Source organism: Gallus gallus, chromosome 7, assembly GCF_016699485.2.
Source record: "Gallus gallus isolate bGalGal1 chromosome 7, bGalGal1.mat.broiler.GRCg7b, whole genome shotgun sequence".
Classification (NCBI taxonomy): Eukaryota; Metazoa; Chordata; class Aves; order Galliformes; family Phasianidae; genus Gallus; species Gallus gallus.
Genome location: NC_052538.1, coordinates 4,377,052 through 4,394,068, shown reverse-complemented (window position 1 = coordinate 4,394,068; position 17,017 = coordinate 4,377,052). Strand labels below are relative to the sequence as shown.

Here is a 17,017-nt window from a genome sequence, read left to right as displayed (position 1 = left end):
AAAAAAACAGCAACACAGCAATGAAAAATGGAATGATTTTGAAGAAAGACATCTTTGGAGTTTCAAAAATTGGCATGAAGATAGCACAGCAGTTTTGCAGCACAGGGCACTTGGAGCTGTACTCTAATCCACTAAACATGGTACCAAGCTAGCCAGCTAGTGCAGAAGCAGTTACTTATTTGGAGAGTTGCATTTTCCTAGCTTACGAAACTCCAAGGCTTGCAGTTTTAATACTGACTTTGGGCCTCGTACTTTGATTGGTTTGCTACACTAGGTGATCAGCAGATGCTATTTTCTGCATTCTCATCCACTGAAATGGGCTACCCTCATGTCAAAGGCAAGAGGTCTATAAATCTTCATATTTTATTCCAACATGCCATGCTGGTTTTGCATCACTTCTCTTTTATCTCAGCTCATCTACATAAGCTGCTACAATTTGGCAATGGAGTGGAACCAGGGAGTTAGGTTGTGTGGTCAGAAGCTCATATGAAGAGTGACTGGTTGCTGGTGTTTGAAGGGGACTTCTCCAACTGATTGGTTTCACGGCGCCATAATAAACCCCTTCCTTCACTGTCTTGTAAACAAATACTATGAAAATTCCTTTTCTTTTGGCTCTGCTGTTTGTGAAGGATGGTGAAACCTTTGGAAACAAACACAGCCTTGCCATTTGTATGTCAAAAGACTTTTGAGGAATAGTTAGTCAAATCAAAGTCATCTTTACTAAAAGCAAAACCAGTCTTTTCCATTTTGGCTCTTAGGTTTTGTGATCATTGCATCCAAAGGTCTTGTACATCTCAGGATGCTTTTACTGTTACATAGCGGTGTCTCAAATCAGTACAAAATGTATCAACAGCCAAACTGAAAGGCAGGAAAGCTTGTGTTATTTTCAGTCTTGTTATTTGCTCTAACAATCTTATGTATTTTTTTTTCCTGCATAGATAATACTTGAGTTTTAGTAATGTGTGTTCCAAGACAGGCATTATTTACAGTATATGTTATAACTCATTTAGGGCAGAACTTGTGCAAGACAAGCCCTGGGATACACCAATACAACAAACATAACCAATATATTTTCATTGCTGTTTTATAGGTATGGTCGTTCATTTTAATTTCCTGGCCTGTGGTTGTTTTCATAATCTTGGCTATCATCCGTCTCAAATTCCCCCCAGAACCACAGCCAAACTGTAAGTAACTGGTTTGCTTTTATCTCTTTGGGGATTAGTTCTCATTTCAGTGACTGATGTGTTAATTTGATGCTTTTTGTTACTTGTATAAATTCAGTTCTTTGCAGCTTTCAGTGGAGATTTCCTGGGATGTAGCGTGCTGTAAATAAAGTGTCAGTGTTCCTCTGAGGTTGTTCATATTTATGTTTCTTTCAAATTAGTTTCATAATTAGAAAACAACTTTACAGAACTGTCTCATCAAGATGCACTCAGATACTGCTGTTGTAGCAGGAGTGTAAACCTGCTTGATAAATTGAGGGAAAAAAGAGCAGCTGAGGGGAATCTTAGTAAAATGAGTAAGGGTATATGATTCAACTAGGGTTAAGAAAACAGTAAAAACAGTGTGTGGTCATCGTGAAAGACTCACCTTGTGTTTGCTAAAGGAAAAAGCAATAATTTAGGCAGTTACTGCTAGGACTCAGCTGAAAAGTGATAACTTGTTTGGCTCTCGGGACATGATGGTGTATGTGAACCTTTACTAGCGAGTTAAAGAGCAGCTGGTTGGTGTGTGGATTGTTGATAGTGCTTAAGTGGGTGAAGAGTTTACACAAGCTGGTTTTCATTTGCATACTTTGCTTCCTCAGTCAGGAAAACTGTTGGTATCTCAGAGTGTGAGTCCACTTAAATCTTCTCTAAAAAATTTACACTGAGTTCAGTGTGTACCTGTTACCACCAGAAGAAGTCTTGCTCTCAACCCCAGCTATGTTTGTTTATGAAATTACATGGTAAAAAAATAGCAAGGAGTTTATCCAGTTGGAAGAATTTTTCCTTTCCACAACGTTAATTCTGATTTTAATCTAATCCCCTGTTCTGCTCATTGTGACCTGAACAAGTGCAGACCTAAGGTAGGGGAAGGGAGTGGTTGGAAGACCTGGTCCCTCTTTTTAGCAATAGTCTACCTTTGTGTTGGAAAAAATCAATCACAGAGCTGTACTCCCTTCACTATCTGCTCAATAGAGGGGTTCCTCAACATTAGTTGCAGAGACACTGAAAGTACATGCAAAATTTGTGCTTCACGTTTCACATCTAGTTTGCCAAGTTACATCCTTGTGCAGAGAGCTATTACTGACAGGCACATCTTCGCAGCACAGGGTAGGAGGAGAGCCTTAAAGTGCCCTTACTAAAAGCTTTGCTACATCTGATGCATAGGAGAGGCATCACCATGGCTTACCAGCATCAGACTGATGTTGAGTGGACAAGAGCAAAGTAATGTCATGGGAATGCAGGATTTTTATATTTGAGGCAAGGAGGCTGATACAGGCTGGGGAGACAGACTGACAGCAGCAAGGACAAGCAGTTGGCGTCCAGTGTTTGTAGCTATCAGATGTGTAAAATGCATTTGAGAGATCTGTACTTGAGGGTATGTGTACTGGAAATGTTCCAACTCAGCTAATAACGTGCAGTTCTCTGATTAGAAGTGTTTCTGTGCTTCAGAGTGATATATGAAAAAAGGGCACATGGTAACAAACACTAGATATGCAATTAGGATAGCCCTTTTCTCACAGAGCTTGCAACCTACGCTGGCTAAAGGTTTGTTTATCTAATTTGTAAACAATGATGGAGAGTCAGAATAAGGGACTTTCTGGAAGTTTCACAAAGTCTTAAACAGAGAAGGACATTTCTGGTGTGTTAGGCTGGACTTTTAACCCCAAGTCCATCAGCTGCCTGTGGAAGGCCCCTTTAGGCATGTTATGTATCTTATGTTCTGCCCAAATTCCCTTGAACCAGTTGGAGAAGGCAGGACAGGACATGTACTTAGCGAGAACTGCAGTCTTGGCCAAGTGTGAAAATGGCATTCCTTGCACGTGGCTCCAGTGGTTGTACTTCCTGTCCCTGAGAAATCAGATCAGGCCAGTGTTGAGATTGCCAGCTGGATGGTAAAGTATTTATTCTTTTCGGCACATGGCTGTTAATTTGAATGTATATTTATGTTTGCTCTGGGGGATTACATTTGTGAATTACTGGATTGGAAGGAATGTTCCTAGTAGCAGCAAGTATCTTCATCAGTTGTTCTTCGCAGGAAAGGGGAGACTGGTCAGTATCTTTGGACTTGTTCTTTTTTCCTGCATGGATGAATTTTATTTTGGGGCAAGTCTCAGCACCTGAGTAGTCTTTCTATCTTAAAGTAGATGGCAGGAACTCTATTGCAATGGAGGTTTTGGGCTGGAAAAGTTGTTAATGGTTGTCATATACTTCTGTGATCCAGATTATTCAGAAGCCATCTAGGAATCCAAGGGGGATGAAGAAGAACATTAACTTGGGAATTGAACAGCTATTTCCTGCTGTTTTTCTAGTTAAATAAGAATACCCACTTAAAGATTACCCTCTTCATTTTTGACAGCTAGAAAAATGTATCAACTTTTCTCTTGAAAGCAAAAGAAATCATTTGGGAGCTTTCTTTTCTGATAGGAAACAAACAAAAACAATGTCGGTGGACACGTAGGAAAATGATTACAGGTGGGGGGTTTTTATTCAATCAATAGATCCACTTTATACCGAATTCCAGTGACAAGTTTAATGGCACAATCATTAAATGGTGACAAGAAGCAGTTTCCAGTCCTTCTGCTGCCAAGAGATTATTGCAGGCAGACAAAAATCAGGAAGCGTGGAATCAACGACACAGAGATAGAATAAGCTACTCAGATGCTGAGTTTTGATGCTTTAGAGATAACCCCACAGAAAATCTAAGCTTATCTCATACATTCAGGGCCACAGAAATATCATGAAATCTATTATTTGCTCAATTAAATTAGCTGAAATTTGAGGTAAGTTCTTCTGAAGTATGTCTAATGCACATGAAATGGTTTATTTCGAGAAATTACCTAGCAAATATCCATCAAGAATGAACAAGTGGCAAGAGCTTCTTGAAGGAGCAAGTCACTTACTTTCTTTTATGTTTGCGTAGCACCTAATGCAATGGGGTCTAACACTGGGCTGAGCTCAAAAGAGAAATGACATGCCAAATAAACATCACCAGTCAATCACCCGTAGGAACACTAGGAACTGAGGTAAAGTAAGGAGCTGGAATCCATCTGATACATAAATTGCTTCGTGATTAAAGCACTTAGTATCTTAAAAAATAAACAAAAAAACCCCAACCCACTCTTATTCCCACCTATTTGTTTGGTGATGTATTTCCTGGTCAGCAGAAATTAATATCAGAAGAAAATGGAGATTTGTTTCTCTGCATACCCAGCTCCTGTGGTGATCTGAGAGTCTCACCAGTCAAATTTACCCACCCAACAATTTGTGCACGTTGAAGTTGTGCCTTTTGACCTTTTATTAGAGTCCATGTATTTGCTGGAAGATGCTGGGTTGCACTTTGTGGAGTGTGTGTGGTAGGAAGCTCTGGATTGGAAACCTGCAGCATGGAAGCCAGTGAATGGGGTCGGAAGTATCTTCCAGTCTTTTGTGTCTGTATCACCTGTTTTCTAGAGTGAGTAGGGACACAAGTCCCTTTACATCACTACAGGTTTTTGCAAGGTATGGGAATTGTGTGAGTGATACAATCTGTCCCTCAGGGCACAACCCACTCAGTCTATAGGGAAGCCCAATTATACTCTTTGCTTTAACTAGCCCTGTCACACCCTACTCGCCTGCTTTCTTCCTTTTCTGTTCTCCTTCTTTCCCTTCCTGTCAGTTTGACCTCATCCTTGTTCTCCATAGAAGCTCTCTTGGGTGTGGTTAGTTGCCCACTCATTCTGAAACCCTGCTTTTCAGTGCTGCAAAGAGGATAAGGCTTGCTTTGCTCCCATGTTAGACTCCCTCTGGCTTTCCAAGGGTGAAAGTTAGATGTTGTCTACAAAAGCTGTGTCTCATTCACAAATATTTTTCCTTCTTCAAGAAAAGAAGCTGTGCTCTCGGGTCTGGTCTGAAAAAACACCAAATTCCCAATGCCAGGGAATTGATTTCCTCTTCTTGGCAAGGGATATTTTACCCTTCACCTCCGCCCAGAATTTTCTCCCAGATGTCATCACCTCCATGGAGATGCCTGCATGATGCATTGCATTCACTCGGATATTTGTGATAGACTCAGTAACAGAGTGCTCCACCAGTCTGCCCTTTGGAGCCTTCTCTGGGTAATATGAAAAAATTAATAGGTTCCCATGGTAATTATAGGTAGTCAGGGTACAGTGACTACACAGGCCACTCCATTCTTTTGGATAAGTCATGGGTATTTATGTAAGGTATGATCCACCCTAAGAGTTCAGCGTACTCTATACACAGACAAGCACACATCAGATTCCCAGCTCTGCTCCACCATTCGCCTGTGGTGCAGCAGTCCCATTCCTTTGTTTGCTTTACACTGCTGTCTTACGTTCTTGGGAATGTTCTCTTTGCCCAAGGAGGCTGTGGATACCCCATCCCTGGAGGCATTCAAGGCCAGGCTGGATGTGGCTCTGGGCAGCCTGGTCTGGTGGTTGGTGACCCTGCACATAGCAGGGGGTTGAAACTCAATGATCATTGTGGTCCTTTTCAACCCAGGCCATTCTGTGATTCTCTGATTCTTTTCTATCAGTTTCTATCTGCACTTTTCTAGACAACTCAACACCAGTTTTGTCTGTGCTTGATTTCAGCATGATCAGAAGAATAGTCTCTTCAGATCTCTCCTGAAGTGTCCTTTGCTTTAGCTTTGCCTAGACAAACTGCTGTGATGTTTCTAATCAAGAATCCTAGAATAATTTGGGTTGGAAGAGACCTTAAAAGACTGTCTGGTTCCAACAACTCTGCCACTGGCATTTGCACCTTCCACTAGACCAGGCTGTTCACAGCCCCATTCTTCCTGCATTAGAAATCTTCCATCAACAGGGCATCTACAGCATCTCTGGGGAACTTGTTCCAGTGTCTCACCAACCTCATATAACCACTGTAAATCTACTTGATTTCAGTTTAAAACCATTACCCTTTACCTGGTCACTACAGGCCGTGGGGAAAAGTCTTTCTTCATTTTTCTCATAAGCCTCCTTTATTGAAGGTAGCAATAAGGACTCTCTGTAGCCTTCTCTTCTCTGAGCTGAACCATTTCCTTGTATAGGCTTCTGCCTTGTGAGGTGCAACTGGAGGATGTTTAGATTTGGAGCCGGAAATTCCTGAGTTCCCAGGATTTTTTTTCTCCCCACTGAATTATAACAAGGCCTTGGGGCAGTCACTTAATTCTGATGGGCTTCCTGAAGCACCTGCATCCAGGTGCTGGGACCTAGAAGCACAGAAGTATTTTTCCAAAGGTGCCAAGCACTTTGGATTGCACTGAAATTAGCAGTTCTTGAGGTCTGTGCTCCTGGAAATTAGATCACATTTGTTTAAAGAATATAAAAATGGACTCTGGAGACTAGCTGAAGACATTCACCACTGAAAGACAGAAGCTTTTGTGTGTCTACGTCAGCTTTGTCCTGCAGTGCAGACATAAACTCTATTGTTTCTCCATCCATGCCTCTTAGAAGGTATCCATCACTATTCCTTTCTCCTTTGTGTTGGATTTGGAAGTTCATTCTCCTTCCTTTACACCTGCTGCTTCTACCACTCGTTTTCAATTTTTATGCTCTGCTCTTTATTATCTCCCCGTTCAGTACATGAACCCAATGCGTTCATAGTCAAGGGCTGATTTTTAATTTATTAAATAAGGGGGTGGAAGGTGAAGGTCTGTGGGCGAGCAAAACTAGCTTGCCTAGTCTTAATAAGCATGGAAGCGGTTGCTGTCTGCTCTGGGCTGGTCTTATTATTTGGAGAGCCTGAAATGCTAGAGGGAAGAATTGGGCAATGAGATGCTTCCTCCACTGAAGCCACCAACACAGGGAGGAGCCTTGCAGTGAGTTGTCTGCTTGTTCCATCTCACTGTCGTAGGCAGACAACTGAGGACATCGTGTTATTGGGACACTCAAGAAAATATGAATGCCAGTGCCATGAGGATGAAAAATCCAACTTCTTGAATCTCACTTTGGCCTGCTGGGCTTCTGGAAAGCTGAATAAATGCCTGGTGGGATGAACAGAATTATGTGGGGTCCTGCTATGCTTTCATTTAGAAAAATAGGAGCTGGGTCATGGGTGTATGACTTGCCACTCAGGGTAAGCTGTGTGGTACAGAGGTGGACTGGTGCATGCACAATAGCAACTCACAGCATCTTTTGGTTACGTTAAGATTTGCATGGGGGAAATTAAATTAACTCCATTTAGAGCCGAGGGAAAGATGGCCAAGTATGATGTTGCTTAATGCCTAACAGCAAGGCAGAGGAGGAATGCACCTATTCCAGTGCCAGCGAGACTTGGGCTAACACCAGCTCATTGTAATGACACGTTTGGTGTTGGGCCCAGCTGGCAGGAACCTGTGCTCACATACAGTGATGGAGGCTCTCAGAGGAGCAAAAGTGACAGAAGCTGAGGGTGTTTGTTGTCTTGCAACTTCAGGGTAAACTCAAGGGAATGTTTTCTTCCAGTGATGTCAGCTTAGCAGGGGAAATTGCACAGAGATATATGCTGGTTGGCCAAAAACAGAGTGAAAGAAATCACCTGTTAGCTCTGCAGCGTTTTTAAAAACGAGCTTTGTCATATGAAAGGCAGTCTAGGTAGAGAGGGAGTGCAATATCAAACCATTAGCTCTGACCCAGATCAACTCTTAAGTATGCATTTAACCTGAAGCCTGAGTAATCGCATTAAAATCAGTAGGGCTAATCGCTGCTATGCCACGGGCTTTAGACACACTGAACAAGATTTGAGCTGTACTGCTGGGAACTGTAGCACTTACTGTCCTCACCCATTTTGTTTCTCAATAACTGTGGGATTTCTGAGGGAATTGGTCTTGCAGGTGTGAAAGAGGAAAGGCTCAGGACCTGTTTGACTGGGGGTCCTTTGCCTCCTTGTCCTGCTCCCACCAGAGCCCTCATACCGAGGCCTCTAGGAACACATAGATCCCTTTTTCCAAGTTCACGGTCAGACAAGTTTCAGAGCACGTAAATCTTTCACACAGTGTCACATCAATACAAGCACCATAGCAATTAAATATTCTCTTTCCATAGATGAAAGGATAGTCCAGTCAGCTATTTGACTCATTCTCCATATACATAAAAAAAAACACAACCCTGCTTCAAAATTCATGTTGTCCCATGGGTTTGATTGTCAGGCTTCGACTGCAGAGAGATATCAAGGCTGCTAGCATTATCATAAGGCTACCTACAAAAGATAGCTGGAAATGGCAATTGTGTGTGGTTAAAGAGTAATGGTTGCAGTCATCATGTCATGAGAGAGGCATGTTCTTTGCCTTTTTGTCTCTGGATACATGCAAGTGAAGAAATAAAGTTTAAAGCAATGCTGTCCAACTTTGGGAAAGATGAAGAGAAGTGCTGTACGTACACATTTTGGTCCAACGTTTTCCTTAGAAAGCTGGGAGGAGGACACCATAGCTGTAAATATTTCCCTTGTATGTTTTGTGACTGCTTTGATAACTGTAAATCACAGCTGACAGACAGAATTGCTGCTCTGGGTTAGACCTCTGCTGCTGCTCAGGGATGATTGAGAGAGCTTGCAGGAATCACAGAGAGCGTATTGAGAGCTTGCGAAGCGCAGAGCAAGCCTTCCACTAGAGAAGCCTTCACAAGTTGAAGGTTTCTTCAGCCAGAAGGTAGACAGCATGAATCCAAAGATTCCTTTTTAATAGCCACTGAAATATCTTCTTTGGAGGATTTGTCCAATTTGTTCTAAAATGTCTGCTTTTCAATATATAGCACAATATTTTGGGGCTTGTACAAAGCAAACAAACAAACAAAAAAACTTTCCTTTTTGTCTACTACTTCACAGTGTTTCATTGTGTTGCAAGGAATGATCATTTACTCACCCTTTTCATAACTGATCAAGATGTTATTTATTTCTTCGACGCACCACTCTTTGGCCATCTTTTTCTTTGCCCAAGAGTGCCAGCTATTAAGTCTCTTTGTGTGTTGTAGCAGGGATTGAATGCATTTTTAATGAACACAGAAATCCTAATGAAGTCATTTGCTCATCGTTGCTCTTAGTTCACCAGTTGGAGAGTTGAGATTTGTATGGATTTTTTATGAACAGTGATTTAACGTGTAAGGTATATGCAGTATCAATGCATGTGAAATCTGAAGCCAAGAGAATGTTTCGTGCCCAAGCAGTGGTAGAGAGATGTTGCTAAATTGTGGGTGGACAGAGAACAGGAAAACCTCAGCGTGACTTTTTAAGTTAATAAGGAAAGAGCCAAAAAAGGTGATGTACCTCAGTTTATTTAGCAAGTAGCCATTCATAATGGGATTCCTTATCTTTGATGTGATTAAAATGGGATACAGATTTTGTCTGATCTTGCAGGATGGATGGCATAGCTGCGTAGCAATCCCTGAAAGCAGAACTACCATGACCTGGTTGCTGGTTTACACCGGAGACCCCTGGCTGGGGGAAACCAGACTCTACCCTGTACCTGATGTGGACAGGAGTGCCTTCTTTGAGGCAGCCTTGATGAATTCCAATGGAAGGGGGTGATGGTGGGGGCTGCACGCATTGTGTTGTGCCTGCACTCTGCTAAATGCCTCATTCCTTGCAGAGAATTACTGTGCACAGCTAGTGCAAACCCCAGTGCGGGAAGGCAACAAAATCATTGTGGCAAGGTAAAACATGGTTCGCTTAGATTTGGACATTTCAGTCAATTTCAATTAATCTTATAGATCGTAGTGAAACAGTAATTTTCATCTGTCTTGTGTGACATTTATTATTAACCTGACATTTTTCATCGTTATTATATCAAACGCCTTTACTTGAAACAAAAATATGTTTTGCTTGTGTTGAAGTATGTTGGAATCTTGGGCATTCCAGGAAGTAAAAGCAACAAACTTTCTCCATTTTATTCCAAAGGAAAGCAAATGTGGAAATGCCAGAATTTTCAATAGAGTGAAAGCCTTGTTTCTTTTCAGCTCTTGAGGATGTGGCCAGACTGGCTAGATGCTAATGAGCAGGGAGAACCTGCCAGCCCATTCAGTGCTGAGCCATGGGCTTCTTCTGCCCTTTGGGATGCCGGCCCTGTTTGCTTCAGATTCAGTGCCTTTCTTTCAACCCTGACAGAAAATCAAAGCACTCCACAGTTAGAGAGGACAGCAAAATACCTCTACGCTTGGCCTTCCATTGCTAGCAAACGCAGCAAGTCAGTCTTTACTAATAAGATACAGATCTGGGCTCAAGTTTTGGATGCAGACAAATAAATTTGACAAGAACTCTGTGGAGGTGATGTCCCAGCAGAGCTAGGAAGGGGCACAAGTGATGCAGTGATCTCTCCCTCTGGGCTCATAGGCAGTGTAGCAATATCCTCCAAGGGTAACTGGGAAGCTAAAGCCTGTGACAGTGATAAATTATGTCAAGTGTTGTGAATCTACTCTATCATGGAATCGTAAAGTTAGGGTCTGTTGTGCACAGCAAATCCTTTTTCCTTTGCTATGGCACTGCAGAAGACTTCAGTGGGAGATGGATATGCTTTCTGAAGGCATTCCCTACATGGGAAATATTACAGAGGTCATTAATGGCGATAGTAAGCATTGTGTTTCAGATTACAAAACTATTGCCATTGAAACTGTGTCCTTTGAGATTTGCAGGGCGTTTACAAAAGTCTGTCAATAAAGTTTTCTATCTAGTGCTTATGTTGTGTTTGAAGTAATGGATAAATCCCAGCCCAGGGAGGGACAGATGGTTATAAATGTCTCCCAAAGGGAGCCAGCTTCCTGCCTGGTCATCCTTGCAGGGGCGTGTGACACAGCCAATGGATGTGTATGTGTGGGTAGAGCAGCTCATGTGGCTCCGTGGAGTCACAGCTCCATGCCACAAGAGAGTGGATGGAGGAAGGGAGGAGGATGGGATAAGAATTGCATTAATCTCTTGACTCACCTTCTCATCAGTACATTTCCTCCTTTGCAGGATGAGAGAAACTTACAGGGAATTCGGCCCAGACATTTCAGATTTTTCTGTCTATGGCCTTTCATGAAAAACTTCCTTGATTCTCAAACTGCTGTTAGAGTCCAGCCTCTTCCAGAGAAGCCTTTTTTGGCACCTCCCTGCTTTTGTGCCACAAACAACTGGGGGTTGCATAAGTTCACCACGGATGGATCAGGCCACCTGGCTTGTGATACAGCAACTGATTGTCTAATTTTTCCACTTAGTTCAAACTATAATGCTCCCGAGTCTAATTCTAAAATACAGCATTGCTACTTACATCTCACAAGAGGATCTTCTGCTTTGGTTGCAGGAGGATCCCTTGTGTGATTTTCTCCTTAAACATCTTGCAAATCTCTATAGTACAGGAAGGACGTGGGGCTCTTAGTGCGGGTCCAGAGGAGGGACCTTTTCCCTCCTACCTGTCTGCTTTTGTGCAGATGTGCTCTCTGTCCTGAATCTCATGACTTTCCAGTTCTTTGGATTAGTATTTTGATGGAGATGCTGATTAAGTGAGGTCTGTGGCGCGCCTATTTGGGTTGGGGTACGAGTTGATTTTTGTCAAGATGAATGAGAGTGCAGGAGATCAGAAGGAAGACAAGAAAAGTGTCAGGGTGTGCAGAAGGCCATTTTGTAGGGCTGTAATTGGTGATCTCAAAGGGCAAACATCCCAGGTGCAGTTGGGGATATTCACAAATGGATGCTTCTAGATTAAAGTGCCCTACTGTGCAGTTTCCCTCATGGGCAGCGGACTTATTTACACTTCAAAACCTTTAGAATAGCATATGCTTGGTCCTTTGGCCTCAACCCCAGAAGGACTGTCTGCAGAGACAAATGAGATCTTTCACTCTGCTTGGTGCTCTGCGATTACTGGGAGCTGGCTCAGCCTGCATTGTAACTCCTGATGGCCTGGAAGATGCAGCAAGAATTGGGGGGCAGGTAGAGCTCTGACTTTCTCCTCTGATAGGGCACCTTCTTTAGTTTTCTTGGGCAGTTTTCTGCTGAGGTACAAGGGAATCACAACAATGTCCAAAATGGGTGCTTGACATCTAGGTCTCAGCAGTCGTGTGTCTATTGCTACATGATATAAAGCAGTGTGAACTCCCATACTAACCTATGAGTATTTGCAGTTTCACCCAGAATTCTGCTGCCTAAACAACCCCTCTCATTTCTGATGACCAGCACCACATTGCACAGCCATGGGTTGTGACCAGCCTGGCTGAGGAAAGTTGAGAAATGTCTTTCCTTCAGGGAGACTGGCAGCCAAATACTCCATCTAATACTGCCATTCCCTTTGGGAATATCTGATTTTTGACCACTGCTGCAACAAATAAATGTACTACAAATGTAGGGTGTGCTTGTTGGAGGTGTTAGAGATAAAGCTGCTCCTGGGCAAGAGTCATAGGTCATCTTGAGATGACTGAACAGCAAGGTAATCAATTACCACAAACTTGCCTGTAGGCCTTCTGTAAATCTGGCTTCATTCCATAGAAGAAATAATAGCCATATCCTTTGCCAGGTAATTTTCCAAAACATTATTTTAAATAATATGTTGCTCTGATCCAGCAGAAGAGTTTTGAGATTTATTAGAGCGTTTGTCACTGAGAGGAGAAGCATTTGGTGAACTCTGCAGGCTGGCAGTAAGCAGCATGGGGCAAGTGGCACACAAAACACCAAAGTCTCTTATTGCTCGGGTCCTCTCAGTATTTTTGGAAGTGGGAGACAGGGACATGCATCTCATCCCTGGGCACTGGCTGCCAGCATCACTGGTCACCAAGCAGATGGCACTGGAGCTGCTCTGCAATAGCAGGAGGCATATGGGGGAGTGGTGATAGATTGCTCCTCTCCCTTCCTTGGGCAGGTCTGCACAAATAGCAAAGGAGGTTGTCTGGTCTTGAATCTATTGCTCCTTTCTACAGTAAAAACTGATACACAGTTCTCTTTTATTATCCTGGCTTGAAGCTGAAGCTTGTGGCTTTGCACAGAAACCGATCCAACCAAGTCTTGGAGAACATGCTCTTATAGATACTTCAAGTTACTCTGGCCGTATGCCTACTTTTATTTAAAATACAAATGCTGCAGTTGCTTTGGGATTGACAGGTACTTACTTATTAGCAAATAGCTTGACTCTTTTTCTCATTAAATAACCTTTCATGGCTCTGTTGGTGTTGGGAAGGGGCTTCTAGTGGAATTTGGCAGAGATTGTTGCCAGGACGGAATAAAAGAACCTCTGTGATACTGAGAATCAAGCCATTGGTTTGGAGGGGGAAAGTAGAACAATCTGAAATAAACATATGGCAAAAAAAAAAGCATGTCTGCATCATAATGATGGTATTTTCTTTCTTTCTTCTTCTTCCTCCAGGTTATCTTGCACCCAGAAACCTTCCTAGTGCAGGCTTCTTCCCATTCCTGCAAACTGTGCTGTGTGATTCGGATGCTAGATGTAAAGGCACACCATACACACCAGAAGATCTGCTGCCAAGGCTTAATGACATCTCATCTCTCAGACTGTAAGCAAATTTGAATGTATCTGGGTGTCACAAGCTGTAGAGCAAAATTTGCTTTGAGGTAGAGGGTGCAGCCATGCGTGTATGCATGTGCAAGTGTGTCCACAACAGATATCTCTCAGGTATCTGTTACAACAGATATAGTTTCAGATATTTGGGCACTTAGAAATGAGAATATGGGCTGCAAAGCAGGGAGTTATAAAAATGTTCACATTTGAGATAGCTATTGGTAATGTGCCAGTTGTGTTTCAGGTTTAATAGTGAGAATTTTACTTACTGAGGAAAATGCTTCTAATAACACAAATTTTAGAAATCAAAGGAACTATGTATACACACACATGCATATATATATGTATACAATTGGGTTTTTTTGCACAATTGTGGTTTGGGTCATACATGATGTTAGCTGATAAGACTGCATCAAAAGCAGCCCAGCATGTTTACCTGCCTTCTGTGGTGATCAGATTAAGATGTGTAGAGTGGAAGTGGCAAATGTTCCCCAACAGCTCTAGTTTCTGAGATATGTTCATTCTAGAACAACTGCTCTTTCAATAGAGCCTCCAGGTGGCAGACAGAGTGGCTGTCCTCTGCAAGCCATTAAACATATAGACAAACAGTTGAAAAAGTGAAACATTTTTTCCCCATTTAAGTGTGTAGATTTACAGAGTGGAGCTGGCTAAGCATGCTTTGTTGGAATGCTGGTTTGCTGAAATCAAAATGTACAGTGGAGGCATTTCAATCTCAGTGATGTTCCAGTGCTAGCCAAGAAGCATTTGCTTTGAGATGTGCCAGCCACTGTTGTCTCTACCTTTTGGCTCCCAGGTTCTGGCATGTCCCCATGGAACATGTAGGTCTCTGTTCTGGTCAGCGAGAGCAGAAAATGTGCACATCTCTCATATCCAAGGTCACAGTTGCTCATCCTTCTTTTCAGGTGACAAGTTGCTCCAGAGTGGCTATGCCAGAACCTCAAAATCTCTCCTGGCCAGAGCCTGAGAGTCTGAAAAGCTAATGTGGGCTCCAAGCCTTACACTGGGGAGTCCATCAGATAGGATCCTGGGTATGGTGCCTCCTCAAAGCTCCTTTGTTTCTAGGGACAAGTCAATGGTTAGGATCTATCCATTGGTTAGAAGGAGTCTGGATGATTAAACATGTGGATAACTGAAGTTATAATTGAAGGTGAATTGAGGTCACACAGCAGAACACGGCAACGCTGTGGGAAGACTGCGTGCCTGGATGCTCTTCACTCGCTTCTTCAGTGTCACTGTTTTCCTGGGCATGGTGAACAATGGTTAATTTGGAGCATTGAAATAAAGAAATGGGGACTTTCAGTGCCAAAGCTGGAGGTTTTCCATGGTTTTCAATAGCTACAAATCCTCGTTGCTTTCTGGTTTTGATTTCTTTACAGCTGTTTAGGAAATAACTATCTTTTCTTGCCAAGTGAAAATCAAGGGATTTAGTCAAAATATAGCTCAAGTCACATGAGTAAGCATCTTGGTCACTACTGATGCCAGAAATTAGCTGTGTGAGGTATCACACAAGTGTGTGGATATACCTTCCCTTCTGTTGTCAAGGTTAGCTTTTGAAGTGCATCACATTCTACAGGAGAACTTAAAAACAATTTAACTAGGCACAGCAAACCTCACAGGATACAGTAGAGTATGAAAGCCCATCAGCAGGTTGACTAGGTAGGAGAAAGTTCCAGTAAGCCAGTATGTATAGACTCAGCTCTGCCTCAGGAGCAGAATTGTGGTGGATGAAATTGTCATGAAGGGGAAAGACTTAAGCCGTGACTCTGATTGTCTGCATGTATTATTGTTTAATATCACATAGTTTGTAATATTCAGCTAACCCAGAATGTTTTTTCTACACATTCTGCAAACCTCTGAAACTGTTTTCTGACTTGCCCTAAAACTGTGTCTTGCCAGTGGTCGGCAGAGAAAATAGGCAAGGTTCTCATCCTTTATTCTGTTCCCTAGAAGCATTCACCAAGGTGTGCAAAAATAGTTGAGATTTCCCTGAATAGAAGGGAACTAAGTACAAACACTGAGCTCAACATCAACGTCTTCCAACATTTTTTTCCCCTGAAGTGAAATATTTGGGAAGGATGAAGTAAGATCCTGATGTCTTGAAGGATTTCTTGGTAGAGGCGTACAGCCTGCTGTTATAACTTGAAGCTATTTCAGCTTACATCAAGGCCACTCTGGTCAGTCTGATCCTCATTAGCAGTGGCATGAAATTTGGTTCTTCTGTTGAGCATGTATTGGTGGGCGATACAATGAAGCCTTCTTTCAAAGAAGTGGGAATTTGTTTAAGATTAGACAACCAAAAATGTATGTCAGGCCTTGCTGTCCCTGTGTATCAGGCATGAATGCAATCCCCTCCACCTATTTAGCATCTGAGAGCACTGCAGTGTGCTTTCCCAAAATACATACCAGTCTTCTAGACAGAACTCAGCATTCACACAGGCAAGATTTCAACGCACCCACTATGAAATTCTGCTATAGACGCATTCTGAATCACACCGTGCTTAAATGTAAGCTTAATCATAAGAAACTGAGTTTTCACAGATGTCTTCATTTTATTTTTTTTCTTTCCCTCAGTAAGCGGAGGAGCTCATCTACAGTGTCCAAGGACAACCATCCATCACCATGGAGTACTGAAGTTCCTAAAAGCAGGAATGCTTCACTGGGTAGGTTATTCAAGGCTGTATGTAAAGCCCTGGTCTTTAACGGGTGATCTTTCAAAGCACTCTCATCACAGGTGCAGTTCTTAGAGCACTGCTAAAATGATTTATGTGTTCTGTACAGGCACGTGACTGGGGCCGTGACATTAGTGCAAATTCTTGGGAATAATTACAAGTAACTGTCTGTAGAAAAGAATTCTGGAATCTGACCAAGGAACCAGGGTTAAACTGTTACACTTCACAGGAGTGATGTGAGATTGCAGACTGTTTGGACGTTAATTAAAGACCTGGCTATTTATGGAATATTGCCTTTTTACTGCTCACAAATTGTCCATGAACAGCTTATGATTTTTTTCAAGTGCATCTCTTAGTCACATTTTTCCAGCAAACAAGTCTTCTTCTGTGCCACAGTGGATATTTATTGTTGGTGCTGTTCTCCTCTGACGTGTTTCTCTTTCCTGAAGGAACTTTCAGGCTTAAATTTGCAGTAAGATCATTACAGTTATTATTTATTTGTGGTGATGGCTAGTACTACCTACAAGTCGTCATGATGGATGGCCCTTTTGCCAGGGAGCTAAGGATCAAAGGAATGATTACAGATTTGCATTCTGTGACTGTTCTGCCCAAGCTGTTCAGCGTTCCAATTAGCATTCCTGGCAATGCATTCACTCCTTGGTGCATGG

General features: G+C 42.4%; 1 protein-coding gene across 3 annotated transcripts in view; it reads left to right on the top strand.

The window, feature by feature from the left end:
• ABCA12 (ATP binding cassette subfamily A member 12) overlaps nucleotides 1-17,017 on the top strand; it is a 102,092-nt gene that overhangs the window by 25,500 nt on the left and 59,575 nt on the right. For all 3 annotated transcript variants that reach the window (XM_025152382.3, XM_015289304.4, XM_015289303.4), the window contains 3 exons: nucleotides 1,091-1,184; nucleotides 13,507-13,654; nucleotides 16,252-16,340. Coding sequence is in view for 2 of the 3 variants with exons in the window: in XM_015289304.4 (XP_015144790.2) it covers nucleotides 1,091-1,184; nucleotides 13,507-13,654; nucleotides 16,252-16,340 (331 nt within the window). In the remaining variant the exon portion in view is untranslated. The remainder of the gene's footprint in view (nucleotides 1-1,090; nucleotides 1,185-13,506; nucleotides 13,655-16,251; nucleotides 16,341-17,017) is intronic.